At 47.7% G+C, this 22587-nt stretch overlaps 1 protein-coding gene across 2 annotated transcripts in view; it reads right to left on the bottom strand.

The window, feature by feature from the left end:
* Nucleotides 1–3655: 3655 nt before the first annotated feature.
* The window catches only part of DTX1 (deltex E3 ubiquitin ligase 1), a 53996-nt gene continuing 35064 nt past the window's right edge, over nt 3656–22587 (bottom strand). For both annotated transcript variants that reach the window (XM_035099297.2, XM_035099298.2), the window contains exons 4-10: nt 18788–18849; nt 15244–15405; nt 14584–14645; nt 12997–13155; nt 12116–12277; nt 10891–10980; nt 3656–9437 (exon numbers count right to left, since the gene is read on the bottom strand). In XM_035099297.2, coding sequence (XP_034955188.1) covers nt 9213–9437; nt 10891–10980; nt 12116–12277; nt 12997–13155; nt 14584–14645; nt 15244–15405; nt 18788–18849 — 922 coding nt within the window. In that variant the 3' untranslated portion in view covers nt 3656–9212. The remainder of the gene's footprint in view (nt 9438–10890; nt 10981–12115; nt 12278–12996; nt 13156–14583; nt 14646–15243; nt 15406–18787; nt 18850–22587) is intronic.

The following is a 22587-nucleotide window of genomic DNA, read 5'->3' as shown; positions in this document are numbered from 1 at the left end:
TGTTTCAAAAGCACATCTACACCAGCCCTCTCAATCACAGGGGCAAGGCAGTGTGCTTGCTTCCCAGCCCATCGCTTCCCCCAGACTGCCCCTCCCCAGTGTCCCACCACCATGATCCAGGGCCTAAGTCATCTTCTGTGTCACTCCAGGGCGGGCAGCACCCACAACTCTTCCTCACCCAGCCAGTCCCTGACAGTTAACGTGCGCCGAACATAGCCAAGTCCCTATCGAGCAAGGTGCTTTCGTCTGGAGAGGAAAGAATGCAACACAGAGATAGCATTTGGATTCCACATTTACTGCATAAATTTGTAAAGACATCAACACATGCTGAGCATGAACAGAGAAAGACACCAAGGAAATTACAAAAGCCCTTTGGGATCTCCAGACAGGAACCTCTGCTGACCATGCCATTGACATGGCAACTTTCCTCCCCGCCGCCCAGCAGGCCCTTCCAGAGTGAGACATGCTCAGAAATGCAACCTCTCACGCTTGTCCCATGTGAGGCTGTTGAGACCTGACTCTCCTCCACCCAATAACCCAGCGGTGGGGGCACCAGTGGCCCTCTAGATGCTGTCAGTACTAGCCATTCCCATCATCCTTGAGCATCAACCATGCTGGCTGGGATTGGTGGGTGTTTGCAGTCGTTGACAGGGCCATAGATCCCCCGTGCCCCCGCTATTAATGTGCTTCAGATCATATGTGCATTCAAACCATAGGACACAGTGGCAAATCTCAGACTTAGGGACCAGGTGAGAAACTCCCGACAGACCTTTCTGTTGGGCCCTTGGGACTCTTCACAGGCCACACCCCTTTCTCCACAAGCCACACCCCCTTTCCCAGCCACACCCCTTCTCCACAGGCAACACACCCCTTTCTAGACACACTCCTCCACAGGCCACACCCCCTTTCCCAGCCACTCCTTCTCCACAGGCTACACACCCCTTTCTAGCCACACTCCTCTACAGACCACACTGCCTTTCCCAGCCACACCCCTTCTCCACAGGCCACACCCCTTTCCCAGCCACACCCCTTCTCCACAGGCAACACACCCCTTTCTAGACACACTCCTCCACAGGCCACACCCCCTTTCCCAGCCACTCCTTCTCCACAGGCTACACACCCCTTTCTAGCCACACTCCTTCTCTACAGACCACACTGCCTTTCCCAGCCACACCCCTTCTCCACAGGCCACACCCCCTTTCCCAGCCACACCCCTTCTCCACAGGCAACACATCCCTTTCTAGCCACACTCCTTCTCCACAGGCCACACCCCCTTTCCCAGCCACACCCCTTCTCCACAGGCCACACCCCTCACCAGCCCTACTCCCCCCACCCCTGGGCAAGTGGCTTTGCCAGGCTATAAAGCATCCTTGAACACAGAATCATAGAAGGGACCCCCCCCCCAAAGAATCATCTAGTCCCCTGCAGTGCCGGAATATGGAGCTGTCCTGGACAGGGATCGAACTTCTGACGTTGCCATCATCAGCACCATGCTGTAACTAACTGAGTTACGTGATCTATGGAACGAACTGGGATTCTGGTGATGCTCGTTTGGATGAAGGGAGGATCGAGAATAAGCCTGCACAAACTGAGCTTGTAATGAGGAGTTCTGTGTCACTCAGTGAGCTTGCTCACTCATCTGTTGACAGGTTCAGTAGTGAGGCTGGCGCACATTTTTGGGCTGCTTGGTAAGTAGCAGAAGAAGTCTTTCAGGCTGGCATAGGAGCAAGCGTCCTTTGCCTGGGTGCCTTCTGGTCTCTGCTGGTTTAGAAGACAACACTGCCACTGCTTCCGGCAATAAACTGGATCCTAACTGTTAGGGAAGCAGGGAGAAGAGAAGAACAGTACGGAGGAGTTTCTTCACCCTTTTGATCTGGCTTAAGGAGCATCACACAGATGCCATTTCCAAGGAGATGTACCCTTGATAGGGACGTGGCCTGGATGCCCTTCCAATCTAGCCATGGCCATGTGTGGTTTTGTCTAGGGAAGTTGTGGTGGCACAGTTGGGAGGAGAAAGGCACTTGGCACATCCTCAGAAACACTCTTGCAAACCAGGCTCAAACTCTTGCTATTAGCCAAGAAAAGGAGGGTTGAAGAGAAAGAGCATAATGCTAACCTCTGGTTCATATACCTCATGCAACAACTCTTCCCGTAGGAACCAACCTGCCACCATCATCTGAGGTCTCCCTAGCCACGCCTACTTCCAAGGCCACACCCCTTGCCTCCAGGCCACACCTCCCATGAGCCCTGCTCTGTTCCCTCCTTGAGTTCTTTTGCCTGGAATGTGTCTCCAGGAATTCTGGTCATGCCTCTTGCTTGCCTGGAGGGTGAGTGGGGTTGATTTATGGGATGTTCTCCCCAGGGAGAGACGCCTGGTGCTGACTCTAAGGTACTCCTGGCACCGGGCAAAGACTTCCCCTGTTCTCCTGGACATCTGGTGGTTACTTTTAATCCTCGCTGCCCTGGGATTATTTCAGACAGATGTTTTCGTATGATCGTTTTGATGTTGTGCGGGGTCGATGCTTGGGAATTGACGGAGGACCACTTTTTAGTGCTCACCTTGTTTTAACATACATTGTACCTTTCCTCCATTTGCGAGTCACCTTGAGACTTCAATACTAACAGTAATAACAATAATATAATAATCATCAAGCCGTGCTGATTCTCATACACCAAATGAGACCGGCTGGGTCAAGGTGGGGGGTTGTCACAGCGCCGGAGGCGGCAATTTTGACGTGGAGTGGAATAATCACTCCAGGTGCAGAGCCCAGCAGGAGCAGCAAAAGAACAGCAGAGAAAACGGCACTGAGTTGTGTGTGTGTGTGTGTGTGTGTGTGTGTGTGTGTGTGTGTGTGTGTGTGTGTGTTTAAAGATGCAGCCCAAATGTCTGAGTTGCAACTAGGGATGTTGGAAAATTCCGACGGAAATGAAGAATTTGATTATGTTTGCTTTTTTGGTCCTGTATCCAGAACGGAAATCAGTCAACTGGTTGTTGGCTGTTGTTGCCTTCAGTTTGTAAATGATACATAATTGGTTACCCCCCCCCACAAAAAATGCATTAAGTTCCCCTTGCATTAAAATGAATGTGGTACAACAATGCAATAACAATGTAATTAATGCAAACTGATTACTTAAATTATCTTAAGTTACATTATTTTTGCTGCAGGTGACAGTGAGATGAATAATGTATCTTTGAGAAGAAAACAAACTGCAGCAGAACGGAAACAACCCTGCCTGCAATGAACAGAGGATGAAATGGTTTCTTGCCCCAGACTTGCCCCTATGCTTTCTTGCCCCAGACTGGCAAATGGGGTGTAAATTCTGGGAATCTCCCGTTCAGGGATTGACAAATCTGTCCATTTTGGTTGTTTTTTCTTGGTTTCTCATTTTTCCAGTTGTTAAGTCCAGCCTCCACAATCTGCATCATAGAATCGTAGGGTTGAAAAGGATGCATACCTGCCAAGTTGCTGTCGGAGAAATAAGGGACCGGGCGGAAGTAGCAGACTGGAAGTAGCGCTGCCCCCATTTTGGAACTGAGCGGAGCATGCTCAGAAGTGACTTTTGATGCTGCTTTGCCCAGTTCCAAAATGGCCACCGCGCCAGAAGTCGCACTGCAGCCATTTTGGAACTGGGCAGAGCAGCATCAAAAGTCGCTTCTGAGCATGCTCCGCCCAGTTCCAAAATGGCCGCCGCGCCAGAATAAACCGGGGGAAAACAAAAAAAATCCGTTTTTTTCAGCTAGAAACAGCTGGAAAAATGGGGATTTCCCGGGGAATACGGGAGACATGGCAGCTACGAAAGGATGCCCGACGGCAATCTACTCCAACCCCCCTGCAATGCAGGAATCACAGCTAAGGAATTCTTGACAGATGGCTATCCAACCTCTGTTTAACACCCCACACACACAATGAAGGAGAGTCCACCGTCTTCAGAGGGAGTACATTCCACTGTCAGATGGCTCTTATCATCAGAAAGTCCTTCCTATCATTCAGTCAGAATCTGGTAACTTGAGTCGACTGGGTTCAGGTCCTACAGTCTGGAGTGGGGGGGGGGAGAAAGCTTGCTCCATCTTCCATGGGGCAGCCCTTCAGATATTTGAAGATGGCTCTCATTTCACCTCTCAGTCTAAACATACCCAACGCCCTCATCCGTTTGGAAAAAAAAATCCCTCATGAAATTTCACCTGAATTTTAGTGCTAATGGACACATTCTTTGCAAGCCATGTTCCCCAGTTTGAAGCATTCTTGTATCACATTTTCACAAATATATGCCTTTTTACCAAGGGTGGATCTACACACAGGGGGGGGGGGGAGCTACAAAAAGTAAGAAATTAAATCGTTATATCAAAAGGAAAAAAACGCTATGGAAAATCGCTTAGAAATTTGTTTTGCTCTCTGGTGCCATCTGGCGTTCAGGCAGTCTCGAGCAGGTCGGGCGCCCTGGCGCTGAGATCGCTCCGGCGCCCCCGCCCTCGCAGGGTGCAGCATGGTTTCCGCGCGGCTTTGCCGCGCAGCGCCCCACCTACCAGCCCGGCGCCCTAGCACACCGCACCACCGGGGCTCTACCTAGAGCCGGCCCTGCTGGCGTTGCATGTTTATAACGCATTCAAAACGCTGTTTCTTGACTAATGTAGCAAAGTCCCAACACTGATAGCTGGACAATCAAACTTGCTGCATCAGCTTTGGCCAACCTTGAGTCAGCCAGATGTTTGGACTCCAACATTGGTCCTGTATACCTGAAGGAGCGTCTCCACCCCCATCATTCAGCCCGGACACTGAGATCCAGCACCGAGGGCCTTCTGGCGGTTTCCTCATTGCGAGAAGTGAGGTTGCAGGGAACCAGACAGAGGGCCTTCTCGGTAGTGGCACCCGCCCTGTGGAACGCCCTCCCAGCAGATGTCAAGGCAATAAGCAATTATTTTACTTTTAGAAGACAACTGAAGGCGGCCCTGTTTAGGGAAGTTTTTAATGATTGATGCTGTACTGTTTTTAATATTCGGTTGGAAGCCGCCCAGAGTGGCTGGGGAAACCCAGCCAGATGGGCGGGGTATAAATAATAAATTATTATTATTATTATAACTCCCATCAGCCCCACTTAGCAAAGCCCTCTTGAAGTACAACTCCCATCAGCCGCTGGCGTCTTACGGCCATATTGGGTTGGGGTTGATAAGAACTGCAGCACACAACTTCTGGAGGGCCCAGGTTGGGGAAGGATGTGCTGCCTAATGAGGTGAGAGATAACTTTGGCAGGATTTCAATGCAAAAAGCTGGATCCGTTCCCTGCTGATTTTATCACTGCAGCAGAAACCTGCCTTTGCAAAGGGGGAAATGATTATTTTTTTTATATAAAGAAAAACCCAAAACGCCAGCCGCTGCTCCCTCTTCCTCGTCTTTCAACAAAGGGCAGACATGAGTTATGAGCACCAGGGATGTGAAATGAGTTTCGAGGGAGATGGGCACGCACTGTGCCTGGGCAAAATCCAGACAGCAGGGACATTACTCTCTGCAGACGATGGAGCTTATGGGTAAATCCAGCCCTGAAGGGCATGTCGTCCACCTCCCATTCCTGCTGGATCTGCAGAAAAAGCAGTTAAGTTGGGGGACTTGGGTATGGGGTGGTGGAGGGGCCTGAGTGGTACTTGGAGGGTGGGGTGAGGAGAAGGGGCACCAGCCACAATTCCCCCTTCTGTGCGTCAGATACCTTAAGATCCCATATGCGAAAGGATCACTGTGCTCTTAAGCACTGTCCTAAGGCTGGCGTGGGGAACGTCAGGCCAAATGTGGCCCACCTTGCATCTCTTACCCTAGAACCAGAGAATTTCAGAGTTGAAAGGGACCCTGAAGATCATCAACCACCTGCAATGCAGGAGTAAGCAGCTGCCCCACACAGGGATCGAACCTGCAACCTCGGCGTTATCAGCACCACTCTCTAACCAACTAGCTATCCAGGCTGTCTGGCCCTCCGGACTCTTCCTAGGCCACACCACTCACTGGCCCTGATTCACATACCCCCTTGGATGCTTTTCCCTGGCTGGGAACATGCCCCTGAACTGATCGTGCCTCTTGCCTCCTCCATGGAGGATAGAGAAGGGTGTATGCAGAAACCAGCCTCTTGCCTCTGGCCCTACCCGACACTAGCATGTGACCCCTGGAAGCTTTCCCTGAAAGGAACGCGGCCCTCAGTCTGAAAGAGATTCCCCCACTCATGTCTTAATGGTGGCAAGGAGTGGGAATGAGAAGGCAGCTTCTCTCCTCAATGACTTGGTGAGGCTGGAGAAGCCAGAGGTGCCCACAGTTCTCCTTTCCGCTGGTCATATTAAGGCAACAGGAGCTCAGGGGCGTGGTAGGAACTGTGGGGGCTGTCCAGGCAAGGCTCAACACTTGAGGGCTGCTGGTCAAACCAGGCGCACCCTAAACTGTGCAGAGGTGGATCCTGGAAGAGGAACAGTAAATTTGGGTGAAGGCAGCCATCCAAGTGCGTGCCCATCACTGCCTCCTGTGGGAGCAAGTTCCCCAGTCTGTAAAGAAGTCACTTCATCTGTCCTAAATATTCCAATATTCAGCTTCACCTATCACATTCCTGCACAAACATCACATTTTTTTATAAACTAAAAAAACCCCAAGTTTGCAATCTTAGGACGGGTTTGAGTTTGTTTGTGTGTGTCGGTAACTATCTCTTCTGATTAAGGCAACATTTTTTAAAAATTGCTGGACTAATGTGCCCCGTGTCACTGATGAGTCACAATTGATAGCCTTTACCCTCCATCATTTTGTCTAATCCCCTTCTAATGCTGTCCAAAACGGCAGACCGTGTGATCTCCTGCGACAGCCAATTCCAGAGTTTTTGCTCTGCAGGGTGTGACTTCATCTTGCACCTCCCGACATTCTGCCTCATTGGCTGGCCCTGGGTTCTAGTATTATGAGAGAGCGGGGAAAGCCTTCTCTAAAGCCATTCCCCCCCCCACAGAATGCATTGTTTCATACACCTCTGCCATATTCCCTCCCCCCCCTCTCTGAGGTTAAGGCCAATGTGCCCAAATCAGAATCTGAAGGAGAATCTGAAGTGCAAGACTCCCTCTTTGCCCTCGCAAAGACCATCCTAAGACCATAAGAAATGCCTGCTAGATCAGGCCATAGGGGCCCCCTCTAGTCTAGCATCCTCTTCTCTACCACCAGATGCCTGTAGGAAACCAGCAAGCAGGATCCAAGCACAAGAGGACTCTCCTTCCCCCTGTGGTTTCCAGCAACTTTTAGGGGGACGGCATCCCATAGCATGGAATGAGAGCAACAGGTCCAGCCCTAACCTTAGGCAGAGGGAGCCACCTGCCTTAGTCAGCAAATGCTGTGGTGGGCGGGGTGGAGAGCAGCAGCAGCAGCAGCAGCAGCAGCAAGCTCTTAGAAGTACGGAGCACTACATGGCCTCATCTCCAAACCAGCTTCGATGGCCCGTTGCCAGTGCTTGAAATCAGATCCAGTTGAAAGGAAGAGCCTGCTGGATCCGGCCAACGGCCTATCTAGTCCAGCATCCTGTTCTCACACGGGCCAACCATATGTCTGTGGGAAACCAGCAAGCAGGATTTGAACACAATCCCGTGGTTTCCAGCTACTGGGATTCAGAAACATTGCTGGGCAGCAAAGGCAGCCAAAGGAACATGAGATGTGAAGACCCAGCTGGAGAGGTGAAGGCCAGCAAACCGAGATTGAGAGGGTTTTGCCCTGAATGCTAGCGGAAAGTTGATGGAATGGGAGGCGGCAGCGTCTCAACCTTTGCTTTAGGCTGTAAACTCTCCAGGTCCTGGCCGTAAAGACCAGCATGCTCATGTGTGTAAGGCAATTTGCAAAGCGGAGGTGAGGAACACTGCCGTGCCCGTCATTAAGATGTCACACCTCTCTTTGGCCATCCTAGGCTTGTAGCCCATCCTAGGTCCTACACGGCGCAGACCCGCAGAAATGAACGAACCGGGCTAACTGAGGTCCATTGATTTCGATGGGTTTACCCTGAGTAGGGCTTAGGTGGATACAACAGCCCATGGCTTCCCAAGCCAGAATTCCTTCCTACTGCCTCCTGCCTCCTGGCAAAGTGGCAAACGCATCACATAGGCAAAACTTACCTTCCAAGTCCCGGACTGCAGAATCCGGGACCGGCAGCCATGTGACACCGGAAGTTGCGTCGATGTAACTTCCGGTGTCGCTTTGCCCTTCTATGGGCACCAAAAATGGCCACTGCCGGCTTCAGAAGTAGCTTCTACGCATGACAGGAAGTGTGTCGACGCAACTTCTGGTGTCGGCCCACCCATCTATGGGCACCAAAATGGCCGCCGCCAACACAGGAAGTCGCATCTATGCACTTCCGGCCATGCGTAGATGCAACTTTTGAAGCCGGCGGTGGCCATTTTTTGTGCCCATAGAAGGGCAAATCAGAAAGGAAAAAAATGGCCACCGGCAGGAGAAAAACGGGAGTAAACGGGGTACTTGGCAGCTATGAGGCAAAATGAGTCACCAATGCAGAAAGAATCAAGAATCAAGAGTTTTCCCGGGAGGGGGCAGGCAGGAGGACCAACACTTCCCACACTTGGCTTCATATATCTCCTCTATTACACTTGCTATCCTGTTACAGAGCGGCAGATATGTAGCATAGGATGGTGTAATGTGCAAACACAGTCAGGACAAGAGGAATATTGCAGACTGCCTAGAATATATAGGGGTTTGTGTTATGTATGTATGTATCATATATAAAAGAAAAAGAAGAGCAGGTTGCTTCAGTTGCTCACTTGCACAGTTTCGGGTGGTCTTCCTCCACTGGGGAAACTTAGGAACGATCTAGACAGTCCTCGGTTCTGGAGGGAGAGGAGCGCCCCTTTGGCGTTTCCTTTGGCCATGTCTGGCACCACCGCTGTGTGGAGATCGTCCATAGTCAAGACAGCAGAAGCAACATGAGATGTGAAGGCCAGGCTGAAGACCTGGTTGGAGAGGTGAAGACCGGCAACATCAGAAGAAGTGAAGACCCGGCTGAAGACCCAGGTTGGAGAAGTGAAGACAGGCAACATCAGAGGTCTTGAAGACCAGGCTTATCCCGATATGCTGGTTGAGAGCTGATCAACAGAGACACGCACACACATACGCAGACGGACGGACGGACTCAGGCAGTGTTCGTGCTTCCACGCAACGCCCATGGCAAAAGTGTGGCCGGCAGAGAGCAGCCGCGATGCCTCTTCAGTCCTTCAGGTTGGCTTCCAAGACCCCCTGGGCCATCAGTTCTGCCAGGACGTTGTCCAGGTAGTTTGGGTCGGGGTAGCCGTGGCCGGTGAGGTTGGACCCAAATTCGGTCTTGTGGTGGATCTCGTTCCACACCACCGTGTCGGATTCGCCTGTTGTGTTGGATGTCCCAATGGTGAAGATCAGCTGGCGTTCCCAGGCCACAATCAGGAGTTTCAAGACCTGGAACATAAGAAAGCTGGCTTACTTAAACTGAGCCAAAGCAGGGCAGAGCAAGCAGATGGAATATGCAGAAATAGCAAGACTGACGGGAAAGATCAGAAACCAGGAAGTTAAAAGACTGGAATAACTTTCTAACATACCGTACTTTTCTGTCTATAAGACGCCCCATGTATAAGACGACCCCTATTTTGGGGGACTCAAATTTAAGAAAATGGGGGGAGTTGCCAAAAATGGCTCACCAACACCTGTCGCAAAATCTGCCTCCTGTCTATCCCATCGCCGGCAGAGTCTGACAACCACCCATTGACGCAGCAACCAATAACATGCACAGTAGCGGCTGACAGCCACGGCAGCAGCTAATCAAACCCCACCCTACACACTACCCATGTATAAGACGACCCCCAGTTTTTAGCATGATTTTTAAAGAGAAAACATTGTCATATACATGGAAAAGTACGGTATTTGAGAAACCACTGCAAACAGTTGAAATCATTGGCAGGAATACAATGACGCTTGTAAAGCAGCATGAATTTAGGATACCATGATTAAACAATAGACAGATTACAGTAAAAGGTGCGCAGGGATAATAAATAAATAAATGGATAAATAAATAAATAAACTGAGTCAAACCAGGGCTTTGAGTGCAGTTCTGATACCTTTTTCCTGAGCCCCCAAACAACAACAACTGGCACTGAGCCAGCTTGGCATGAACCAGCTCCTGAACCAATGACCCTTCTCTTTATCCCTGGCATACACCCCAACCCTGACATGGCAGAGGCTGGGAAAAAAAAGAGCTGTATCAGGCCATTGGTAGATCTAGCTCAGCACCGCCTACTCTGAGCAACAGTGGCTCTCCAGTGTTTCAGACAGGAGTTTCTCCCAGCCCTACCTGGAGATACCAGGGGTTGAACCTGGGACGTTCTGCATGCAAAGCTAGGTGCCCACCCGCTATTTCACAGGTAGGGAATAAAAACCCCATTAGAAAACAAGAGGCGGCCCACCCCAAAAATGATTGGTGTAGCTAGTTGAAGGCCAAACTACTGCCTGACACTAAAAGCATCACTCCAAGTTGCAAGCATCCTTTCCGCCACCTTTATGTAGCAGCTGGATCGGGGGATCCTGCAAACCAGTGCCTTTTCAACCATTTCCTCACATTGCTGCTTTCCGAAGAGCACGGCTTTGGAACAAAGATCTATGACTCGGCTGGTTTCGAAACGAGGTACCCTGAGGATCCAGGCCTTTTAAAACAAAACGGGCAAGCATCTAGTCCTCATGGCTTCAGAAACAGGCTTTAAAAAGCAAGGGCAGGTTTTCGGGCTTTGGCTCCAAAGGGGTCTTCGAAGATGCCAGAAACTCGGCGTTCGGCTAAGTTGGATTTTGAGGGGAAGCTTGGAAATGTTCTCCTCTGTATTGAAGGCCCCACCCAGAGCCCAGTGGAAATTCAGCTGCCTACCTTTCTGCCTTTCTCGTTGTCAGGAAGGTAGCAGTGGCGAGGGAAGCCTCTTGCAGTAAACTTCTTCCCAGGATTTGGATGCTCCGGACCCTGGTGAAGCAAGAGGTCTCATTTACATGTTGCGCCAGCAAAGGTCACGGGGCCAGGGCAACATGGCTTTCCTGCCCCTGGGTATATTGTGAAAAGTTCATTAAATATGCCGTATTGGCCCCAAAATAAGCACACACACCCCCAAAAATTCTGACTGTGAAAAGTTAAAGTGCAGCTTAAATTCGCGGCCTTACAAAAATGGGCTTTTATCATATTGCTGCTGAAACAGACATACGGTAAAACGGAACGGGTGTGAATGGCTGCAGAATTTTAAAGGTGCGGCTTATATTCAGGGGCGGCTTATATTCAGGCCAATATGGGGTGTGTGTGTGTGTGTGTGTGTGTGTGTGTGTGTGTGTGTGTGTGTAAAAATATATGTAAGTTGCCTAGAGAGGTTTTGTATTTTGCAACTAATACCGGTAAATCAAACACTGGATTACTGCATACTGCAATGCACTCTGTGTGCAGCTTCCTTTGCATTTGATCTGGAAGCTGCAGTGCAGATTGCTGCAGCACAATTGCTATCAACACAGCGGCCTGCCAATTTGCTACTGTGTCAAGCTCAAAGTGTACCTCTTACTATATAAAGCACTTAACAACTCGGAACCAGTTTACCTGCGAAATCGCCTCACTCCGTAGGTGCCTATTCGACTGCTTCGATCGGCGGAAGTGCCATTGTTACAGCTGCCACAGATTACCTGTCCGGCATTTATAAGAACTTCGTACACTTTGGAACTCCCTGCCTCTTGATGTCAGGCAGGTGCCTCCGCTGCACTTTTTTTCAGCTCCCGATAAAAACATTTTTTGTGTCGACTAGCCTGCCCTGATGTTTAGAAAGTCCATGTGAGTTTTTGTCTGCTTTTAGTCTATTGTTATTTTAACTTTTCCAACATCTTAAATTATTGTTGTTGGTAGTTTTTATTGTTTTATCTTTTCTGTAAACTGTTTTGAGGTTGTTGGGTCCTTTTTTAAAAAACAAACAAACCAAGCAGCGTATAAATTTAATAAAATAGATAGATAGATAGATAGATAGATAGATAGATAGATAGATAGATAGATGATAGATAGATAGATAAGAATCAACAACCACAACCCTTCCTCTCCCTTCCTCTTTCTCCCTCCCCATCCTTCTCACCTGGATCCCTGCAGGAATGTCATAGACGATGCGGATGGTTTTGCAGTCCACGTAGCCAGGGAGCGAGTGTGGAATAATGTGGAACTCCATCTTCCCAGGGGGCTGAGTCCCGGTCTTCTCCCCATAGATGGCCTTGCAAGTGGGGCATTGCAGACTGCCATCCTGACAGGCGAAAGGAAGACAGGGTGGGAGGAGAAAGAGGAACAGGCAGATGTAGAAGAAGCTCGTTCTTCAGGTTGCTTAAAACTTTCTACATTTACCATTCTTCTGACAGGCAGAAATTCAGCAGGTGGGGAGGATGTGAGTCATTGAAATTGACGTGCATTGCTAACTTAGATCCATGCGTTTCATTGGGTCTACTCTGAGTATGACCAGCATTGGAAACAACCCCTTGTCATTTTTGCACCTAGTAAAGTAATTGTTAGCCCCCCAGTTCCCCCACCAACTTGTCCCATATTTTGCCTGACCAAAGGTGGCAACCCTACCTTTATTTCTTTACAGACGTACCTTGGATCCCAAACACCTTGGTAATCGGACGTTTTGGCTCCCGCAGACCGCAAACCTGGAAGTGAGTGTTCCGGTTTGCAATCGTTCTTTGGAACCTGAACGTCCGACGGGACTTCCGTGGTTTCTGATTGGCTGCAGGAGCTTCCTGCAGCCAATCGGAAGCCACACTTTGGTTTCCGAACATTTTGGAAGTCGAATGGACTTCTGGAACGGATTCCGTTCGACTTCCGAGGTACGACTGTATTATTATTTATTGCAGAAAACAGGACTTGAAAATTGTGTGGCTTAAAATGAGAGAAAGGTGTGTTGGGAGAGAGAAGACCATTCCCATCCATGCCTTTCACCCAACCATCCAGTCGCCTCTGGTCTCTCACCTTATTGCCATTGTTGTACATGGCAACCAGGCAGAGGAGGTGGTAAAGGTGCCCACATTTCCCCAGCTTTCCCACCAGCTCCGGTTTGGCCCCCTTGTGCCTGAGGATCCCCTCGTAGCCCGATGAGGACACCAGCCGCTCCATGCAGATGGTGCAGTCCTGTTGGAGAGAGACAAATTGGGGACATGAGTGGCAGGCTTAGAAACCAAGATAGGAAAGCGAGGAGCTAAATGGCAGCTTAAACCCAGGTTATGGGCGCTACAACGGAATGTCTAGGCACGCTTTTTTAATGACAGGAATACGACGCTGCAAACGAATGAACTGCAGCTAAAATATTACATTCCTTTTTCACACGGTCTAGTTCTTCCCCTGCCCACCCACCCCTAATATTCTTCTCCAGTCTTCAGAGAGTAGATGGAAGTGGGGAGGCAGGAAAAGGTCCTCCTTTCCTTCCACTCGGGAGTTTTAATCTGAAATCTTAGGCACAGTATTGCACCCAGAGCTCAGAAACTGCTCGCCCTAATGAAATTCCCTGTCAACAAATGCGCCTAGAACAATGGGAGTTTCGAAGACTGTTGAGTGGTAAACACAGGGGAGAAAGCTGGTTCTAGGGCTTTCTCCAATTTTGAAAGAGGCCAGGGGGCACCCCTCTCTTTCCGCTCCTTATTTTTGCAGGCACAGCTTCAGCATGAATACTTCCAGGGAAGGGGCACCCGACACCTGTGTTCCACAGTCACCAATGTTTCGCTGAAATCTGCTTTCCTTGCCATTTCCACCCATTTGTTCCAATCCTACCCCTCTGGAGCTCGCCTGCTCCATCTTCTGCATGACAAACCCTTCAGCTCAGTGGTGTAGCATTTGGGCAAGGGGCACAGGGGCAGTTGCCCCAGGTGCAAAAATTGTGAGGGGTGCAAAATTTCAACACCCGGCGCTGCCTCAACACAGCTGTGCTCTTCCGTCACTGAGCTCCTTTGAAAATGACTTCTCCGTGCGAACCAGGAAGCCGCCTCTCCAGAATAACCCTTCTTTTCTTATCTCTGCGGCTGTGATCTCTTGGGTGATGTGGATGCCATTAGGCAGTTGAATGCGTACTTCATCCATTTACCTCTCACTCACCCATCCCTCCACGTGGCCCCGGGTGCTGGCAACACACGCTACACCACTGCTTCAGCTATTTCAAGATAGTTTCCATGTCACCCCTTCGTCACCTCTTTTTCCAGGTCAAACACACCCAGATCTTCCAGCCATTTCTTAATATAGTTTAGCTTCCAGACCCCTCTCCACTCGGATCAGGGGGGAAAATTACAGTACATAGGCATCTCTCTGGGATCTTAGCTTGCCCTTTGCCCAGGGTCTTTATTCTTACATTTTGTATTCTTCTAAGGAGTTTAGTGTAAGGTTACCAGATTTTTTTTCCAATGAATCCGGGGACACTTTTCAACTTCCTACTAAATAGATGGTAGGGGACTGATCTGTAAATCCGGGGACCGTCCCCGGGGAATGGGGACGTCTGGTAACCTTAGTTTAGTGTGACATAACTGGATTCCCCATGAAGTAGATTAGACTGAGTGATAGCGGCTAGCTCACCTCATCTGGGGGGTTCTTCACCTTCTGGATGTAACGTCTCACTACATCTTCAGGGTTCTTGCCTGTACAGAATAAAAGAGCACTGGAACTAGATCATTCTCTATTATATAGCCTTCCTTTCTTATAAGAAAAAATGCTACAGTATTACATTTCTATCTCCTTGATGCAATTACATTTCTATCCCCAACATGCAAACTTTGGCCAGCGCCTTAACTATGATTCATTTCCTGCCTCAATAAACCATGGTTTGCTTTAACCATGACTTGGCATTCCATGTGAACCCAGCACTTAACCATGGTTTGTTTGGTCACCTCACTCCATTTTTTATTTTTTTTTTATTTATATTGGTCATCTCACGCCAGGCACTCACCAAACTACAATGTCATGAGGCAAGAGCAGTTGGAGAACAAACCAAATTTGGGAGAAACAAGCCATGGTTTCCCTGGTCGCCCGTGAGGTGTGTGCTTCAACAAACCATGGTTGAGCACCCTGTGCAAACCAGACCTTTACAATGGCCGGTGACGCCCAGACCCACAGGCTTGGGGCCTGGCCACAAAGGTTGGATACTGACCCCGGTCCTGGCCCTGAATTTAGGTATCTGTGGTATCAGTCAGATATGGGGCAAGGGCCTCATTGAGAGGTGCAGAGAAACTCGCTCACTTTTTTTCAGATGTTTTTTCTTGGTCTTCCGGCAGATCCCAGTGATTCCGGGCACCGGCTTCATGTCACTCTTATTGACAGGTGGTGGGTGCAGGATGGGTTTTGGCGCTCGAGTGAGGCAGACAGGCAGGCCCGCCGCACACATCAAGATGCCTGTCATCCCTGGGCCAGAGAAGGAAAAGTGAGAGAAAGAGAGAGAAGTCTTATCATTCGCTCTTTCCAGGCACGGACCCCTCTAGCAAGTCACGGCTGACTCCCGCATGTGCACATGGCGCTCCCCGCCCCCTTCGGCAGATACGCCGAAGCTTCCTGCTGGGCGGAGCCACGGAGGCCCTGGCCCATCCAGGAAGCTTTGGTGTAAATCTGCCGAGGGGGGAGAGCCCTGTGTTTGCCTGTGCACTGTTTTTTTTTATTATTATTATTATTATTATTATTAAAAGAACCTTTATTGATTTACACGATTAAAAGCAGTAACAGATAACACACATTACATTTATATAATCTAAACATAATATCATCACAAAAAATAATAGAATTTGCAAGAGAAAGGGAAAGAAAAAGGGAAAAAAGAGAAGAAAAGAAAAAAAGGAAAAAAGTAAATGGAGTAAAATGAGAAAAAAGTAGAAAAAAGTTTTTTTTTTAAAAAAGCAGAATACAAAGAAGTAAAGAAAAAGAAGGAAGAGGATGAGATGCGGACATTACCTAATGTCCACTAAGGTAGGTCACAACTTCCACCGCTTCTTCGTACAGTTACATTCATAATATGTAGCCTGTCTTTTTGTAAATATCATAATTATATCAAATAATATCAAATAATCAGTTCACAAACCGTCTAGTTACAGTTCTCGTATCCGACAAGATCATTCAAGGCACAACCGAATTTTGGTCCCCTTGCCATATTTCCCCAAATACTCGTTTAAACATTCCCATTGTTTTCTAACTTTATTTTTGGGTTTTTGATGAATTATGTCCGTTAGTTAAGCCAGCTCTAAATACTCACACACTTTATCAACCCATTGTCCTTTAGATGGAATATTGGTACTCTTCCAGTTGCTAGCTATTAACAATCTTGCAGCCGTTGAGGCGTACAAGAAAATACTTTTTTTTTCACTCGGTATATTGTTATTCAAGATACCTAGTAAATACATTTCTGCTTTTTTTACAAATGAAATTTTTAGTAATTTTGTGCTTTCCTCATGGATTACTTCCCAAAAATTTTTAACCGTCGGGCATGTCCACCATATGTGAAATAGACTGCCAGGAGCTGCGTTACATCTCCAACATTTGTTACTTAAAGATTTATTTATCTTGGCCAATTTTTCCGGGACCATATACCACCTATAGTGCATCTTTATATAATTCTCTCTTAACGTATAACAAGCAGTAAAATTTATATCTTTTGACCAAATTTTTTTCCAATTTTCATGTGGTATTTCGTAACCTAGATCTTGTTCCCATTTTGTCAGCCATTTCCCTTTTTTTTCTTCTTCCTGCTCTTTATCACCTAACCACTTGTATACTTTGGCTATGATCTTATCATCGTTAAGCAGTATTTCTTTTTCAAATTTGGTTATTTGAGTGTTAATTCCTCGTGATTTAACATCTTTGTCGTATGTAGCCTTCAATTCGCACTGTTGTTGTCCCCCCCCCATATGTTCTCCCACTCCTCCTACAGCTTGTCTCCGCTACAGCTTGTCTCCGCTGTTAAAACCTGGATCCTTTTTGTTGTTGTTGTTTCTGCTGGTAGCCAGAGATTGGTTTTTTAACCCTTTCTGTGTTGTTTTTTTCTGGCGCTTTGGCAGACTATGATTGGGTATAACAGCGTTCGTTTTTTAACCCGTTCTGTGCTGGTTTTTTGGCGCTTTGGCAGACTATGTCGGTGCTGTGTGTTAGTTCCAGCGAAGGTATTATCCATCATTTATTTCTGTTCTCTTCCCCCCCCCAAAAGCGCAGCAGCTTTGGGGCACCCCCCCAAAAAAACCCTCCAAGACTTTGGTCAGCAGCTCCCCCCCAAAAGCTAAACAACTCTGGGCACTTTGTGATAAATAAGGGTTTTTTGATTTGGTTTGGTTAAATAATTAGTTTTTGGTTTATTAAATACAGTTATATATTACAATTATACATTTTTGTTATTTAAACTATAAATATCGCGAAATTATGGTTTTTTTCTTGAAGTGACACACCACCTGAGTTATGCTCGGTTTTTTGGCGAATTTTGACACTCCAAGCTCAAAAGTTTGCCCATCACTGCTCTGGAGCTTTCCCCATGAAAAAGCTGAATTGGAGCAAATGTCAATTCATGGAAAAGCTGAATTGGCGTTTGCTCTGATTCCGCTGTAAAGAACAGGTTTTCGAGAGGAAAGCTCAGGGCAAACAACAAGGACAACAATGCTTGGACACCAAGAAGAGTCCTCTTCCTGGAAGGAGCAGGATAAGCCCAGGGGGAGAGAGAGAGAGAGAGAGAGAGAGAGAGAGAGAGAGAGAGAGAGAGAGAGAGAGAGAGAGAGAGAGCGCACAGGTGAAACAAGGCTGAATGGGGAAGGAATTCCTAGACAAGGCTGTGTATTTACCAGCCTCCTGCCATCTTGTGCTCTCCAGATAGTTTGGGCTACAACTCCCCTCAACCCCAGCAAAGCTGATTAAAGTCCTCAGAGGCCACATTCACACCCTATAGATAAAGCACATGAAAAGGAACATGGCCTCCCCCAGAGAACCTTGGGAACGGTAGTTTGGTTAAGGGTGCTGAAAGTTGTTAGGAGACCTCCTCTTCCCTTCAAAGCTGTTTGCGCAAGAAGTGAAACCATAAAATCATTTTAAAAATCAGTTAAAGACCACCATTTTAAACAGTGGTTCCCAAAACGTTTTCAGACCACCGGCCCCAGTGCCCCCCAACCCTATAAAAAGGGTATTCTTTGGGATAGCGGTTTGCATTACCCGTTAAGGAAAATAACAACACAATAAAATTAAAGATGGGAAGGCCTGGAAAAAAACTGGAAAATTTTGAAAACAAAAACAGTTGTTTTTTCCAAAAACAGTTTTTCCTGAAAAAATGGGGGGGGGGTTTAAATAGAATATTCAAACTATATCAAACTGTGGTTTTTGGTTCTTTTTTAACCAGAAAAAAATGGCTTTGGAAAAAAACTGGGGGGGAACCTGGTGTGCCCCCCCATTTTTCTGGGTTTTTTCCCAGGCCTTCCCATTTCTAAATAAAATTCAGGACAGTAACAATGAATGGCACATTCATCCAAATTCCAATGAAAACCATTTAGTGGAATCAATTCGACAAAACTGATGAACTTGATCCAGGGATACCAGCTTTTCAAGGTCAGGTAGTCATTGACGCCTCCAGCGCCCCCGCCCCCCCAAAGCCTCTTAGCACCTTCCAGGTCATCCCACTGCCCCCTCCCCCCCGGGAAGTGGTACCATCCACTTTGGGAGCCACTGATTGAAAACCTTCAAAAGATTAAAACCAGCGGTAAACTGAAAACATTCACCAACACCCCACATATCAAGGTAGGCTGAGGACCGTCCCTGCTGCTCTTACCTGCCAGGGCAGGGTGTACCGGGCCAGTCCCATTCAGGTTCTTGACTGGAAGGGCAGGAACTCTGCATGAGAAAAACACAGGAGAATGGATTGGCATGATCAGACTTCTCTGAAACAGCAACTGCTTACATTCCTGCAGTGCAGGGGGTTGGACTGTGTCAGGTTTTGTTGTGACTACTCTTGAGTAACGACCGTCCACATGCTTGTCTTTCAGACGTTTTTATTGGTGCAAATTATTTACAGTGTAACGGATTGCTCATTTCTTGTCTACCCGCTCGAGTCAGATTCCTGCACTAAACTCTTCCGTGTTTTTGACCAGCATAAAAGCCTCGGAACTGAGAAGCGCTTCCCTTTCCTTCTCTTTCTCAGTTCCGGCATCAGAGGTACTGGTCTTCTGTCTGCCCTACTCCTGTCCACTCTTTCCGCCCCTTTCTCTTCCTGCCTATGGAACAGGGGCTCTCTGGTGCTGCCAGAGCCCTGGCACTCCTTCTCCGCTTCCTGACTCACCTCTTCAGACCCCTCGCTCTCATGACTGCTTGGAGACGGGCTGCTTCTGATGAAGGGGGGGGTTCTCTGTAATCCCTCCCCCTTACAGACTGGTTGACCCTTCAGGTCCTTTCCAACATTTTAGTTCAATGATTCTATTACGGTATTTATTTATTTACAACATGCATTTGAATTCAAACAACAATAATGCAGCCATACCTCATGATACGTCCACTGCGGGTTGCGTCCTTTCAGGTTACGGACGCGCCGAACCTGGAAGTTCTGGAATGGGTTACTTCCGGGTTCGGCGTGTCTGTAACCTGCGTGCATGCGCAGAAGTGCTAAATTGGCCTTTGCGCATATGCAGAAGTGTTGCGTTGCGTTGCGTCACGCGCGTGCGCAGATGCGGCGCTTCAGGGTGCTTCCCCCCCCATAGGAATGCATTAATTAAATTTCAATGCATTCCTATGGGAAACCGCGATTCGCAAGACGGATTTTTCGCAAAATGAATTCGTCTTGCGAGTCACCATCAGATCGCAAGACGCATCCGTCTTGCGAGAAATTCGTCTTGCAGGGCATTCGTCTTGCGAGGTACACTGTATTTGCAAATGAATAAAACAAAAATTCTGAAGGGGGAGGCATACTTTTTCTTGCTTTCATTTATTTAAACATTTCCAAACCACTTGAAATTTTCACAAATATCTGCCTGAAAATTTCACAAATATCCACTTGAAATTTTCAAAAACTTCCACTTGAAATGTTCAAAATATCAACATAAAATAGCAATATAAAAGTAATAAATAATATCATTCAAACAAACTAATTAATGAAAACGAACATAAGACAGTAAAACACCAGTACAAAAGAACTGAAAATAAACAATAATAGGGTCCAATCTTATGGGCCAAGGGGGGAAATATGTTTTTCTTTCTTTTTTAAACAAGAGATCTAAATCAACTGATGGCTTGAACTTGAAGTATAGATGATACTGCCTTGAGCCCTGCATAGGGGTAAAAAATAAAAGTTTGGGAATCTTTGTTTCTACACTGACAGGCAGAAGTTTCCCAGGCAGGAACTCTCCCAGCCCTACCTAGAGATGACATTGGGAATTGAACCTGGAACCTTCTGCACACAAAAGCAGATGCTCTCCCCCTGTGAGCTACAGCTGTTCCTGGTGACATTTCATTACAGGACTCATTTCTGATCGCTGGCAGTATTTCCTGCACAGACAACTACATTTTGGAGTCCAAGGATTGAAGAAACCAAAGCGCTCCATATAACAAACAGTTCATCAGTAACCCTTAGAGACCTATCTTATCGAAGGGTTGTCTTATTAAAGGTGGGTGGCAGATGAGTCACCTATGGGCACTTGGTGAGCATATGGCTCAGCTGATATTTCAATATTTCGGGGGGCGGAGATAACTGCTAACTCCTCAGGGGACCAATTTTAGTGCTGATGCCTCCTCTAGAATTACCGCATGAAGGTTAATCCAGAGGGATGTCCCTGCTGTGATAAACTTGCAAAGGAAATGGGAGGAGGCAAATAAACATTGGGATGAAGACCGTTCAGTGACAGACCTTGTCAACATGACAGGAACGCAGAAGACTGCCTTAATCAGAGGTTTCTTTAGCTCAGCATTGTCTACACTGACTGGTAGCATCCCTCGGAGATGACAGGGATTGAATTTGGGGTCTCCTGCATGCAAATCCCCTAAGCAAACATTAAGATTCTAGTCCTTGTGCTTCTTCTTCTTTTAAAAAAGGCTGCATTAAAGAGGGACATAGGAGCACAGACCATAGGCTCATTTGGCTCAGTCCTGCTCACATGGACTGCAGTTTAAGACAGGTGCCTCTGCCAGCTTCTACCTGTCTTTCACCTGTCTGTCTTCAGGATTTCAAGCAAGGAGCCGTTCCCATACCCAGAGATGCCATTGGAACCCAGAACCTGTGCAAAGCAGATGCTCTACCACTGTTCTGGGGCCCTTCCCCTGTCACATGAGGAGTCTATTACACAGAGTCAGACCATTGGTCCATGCTGTTCTGACTATCTTTGCTTGCTTGTTGTCTTGGCCATAACTGGCATTTGGCTGGCCAACAAGATTTCAATCCTGATTTCGATCTAGCTCAGTATTGCTCAACACTGACTTCCAGAGGCTCCCCAGGGATTCAGACAGGGGTCTTTTCCCAGCAGTAGGGACGCGGGTGGCGCTGTGGTCTAAACCACTGAGCCTCTTGGGCTTGCCAATCAGAAGGTCGACGGTTCGAATCCCCACAACGGGGTGAGCTCCCATTGCTCTGTCCCATCTCCTGCTACCCTAGCAGCTCGAAAGCACGGCAGAGTGCAAGTAGATAAATAGGTTTAAAAAATATTTTCCCAGCCCTCTGAGGATTTTATTTATCTCACAAATTTGTAAGCCGCTTCACGGTGGCCATTGAAGTGATGCACAAAAATAAAACACACACAGAGAAAGGAAACAAATTCTAAAAACAACTAAAACCATTCCTACAAACACAAATACCGTAGAACCATTCCTAGGGGTTGTCTCACTTCAGGGAAAGCCTTCTTAAACAAAAGGCATCTTCTGTTGGCACCTAAATATCATTATACTGGATTTCTGTCTAATTTTACCCAGTAACAGATTCTAGAGGGCTGGAGCTGAAACCCTAAAAGCCTGGTTTATAGTATAGACTATGTGCATGTCTGGACTCTCAACAGTGCCCAGCTGAGGAGTGTCATTACTGAGGAGGAATGTATGGGGGAAAGTTATCCAGAGATTGAACCGGGGGCTTCCTGCATCCAAAGAAGTTCTGCCAATTGGCTATGGCGGGATTTGAACCCACATCTACACGCTGCATCCAAACTCACCTGATTGCCAGCTTGGTCTTCATGGCTCCTTCCTACGGCTGTCTCTCCACCCCTCTGAGAAAGAAAACAGGCTGGGCGTCCCCTCTAGGTTGGGATTAGGAGACCAGCAGGTCAGTCGGTTTAAGGAAGGAGCATAATCTCCTTCTGAAAGTGACAGAACAGCGCATCTCTTCTGTCAGTGGCTTCAAGGCTTTGGAACGCATCAGTGGGTGGATGTTGGGGGGGGGAGGCCAACCGCTGATAATGGATGGAGATTACGAGGATGGGGTGGTTTTTCACAGGTGGGTGGAGCTAGGAGAGCAGACGGCAAAAAAGGTTGAGCCTTTTCTGGCTATAGGCAACAATTCTGCTACATGCCAGTCCCACTGATTCGAATAGTGTGGCAGTGGTTTAGGCACTTGCATAAGTCTCACCTGCTCCAAAATAAATTGGCCTTGGAAGTGCTTAA

Source organism: Zootoca vivipara, chromosome 17 (genome assembly GCF_963506605.1).
Source record: "Zootoca vivipara chromosome 17, rZooViv1.1, whole genome shotgun sequence".
In the NCBI taxonomy this organism is placed as follows: Eukaryota; Metazoa; Chordata; class Lepidosauria; order Squamata; family Lacertidae; genus Zootoca; species Zootoca vivipara.
This window is presented reverse-complemented; position numbering and strand designations above follow the sequence as displayed.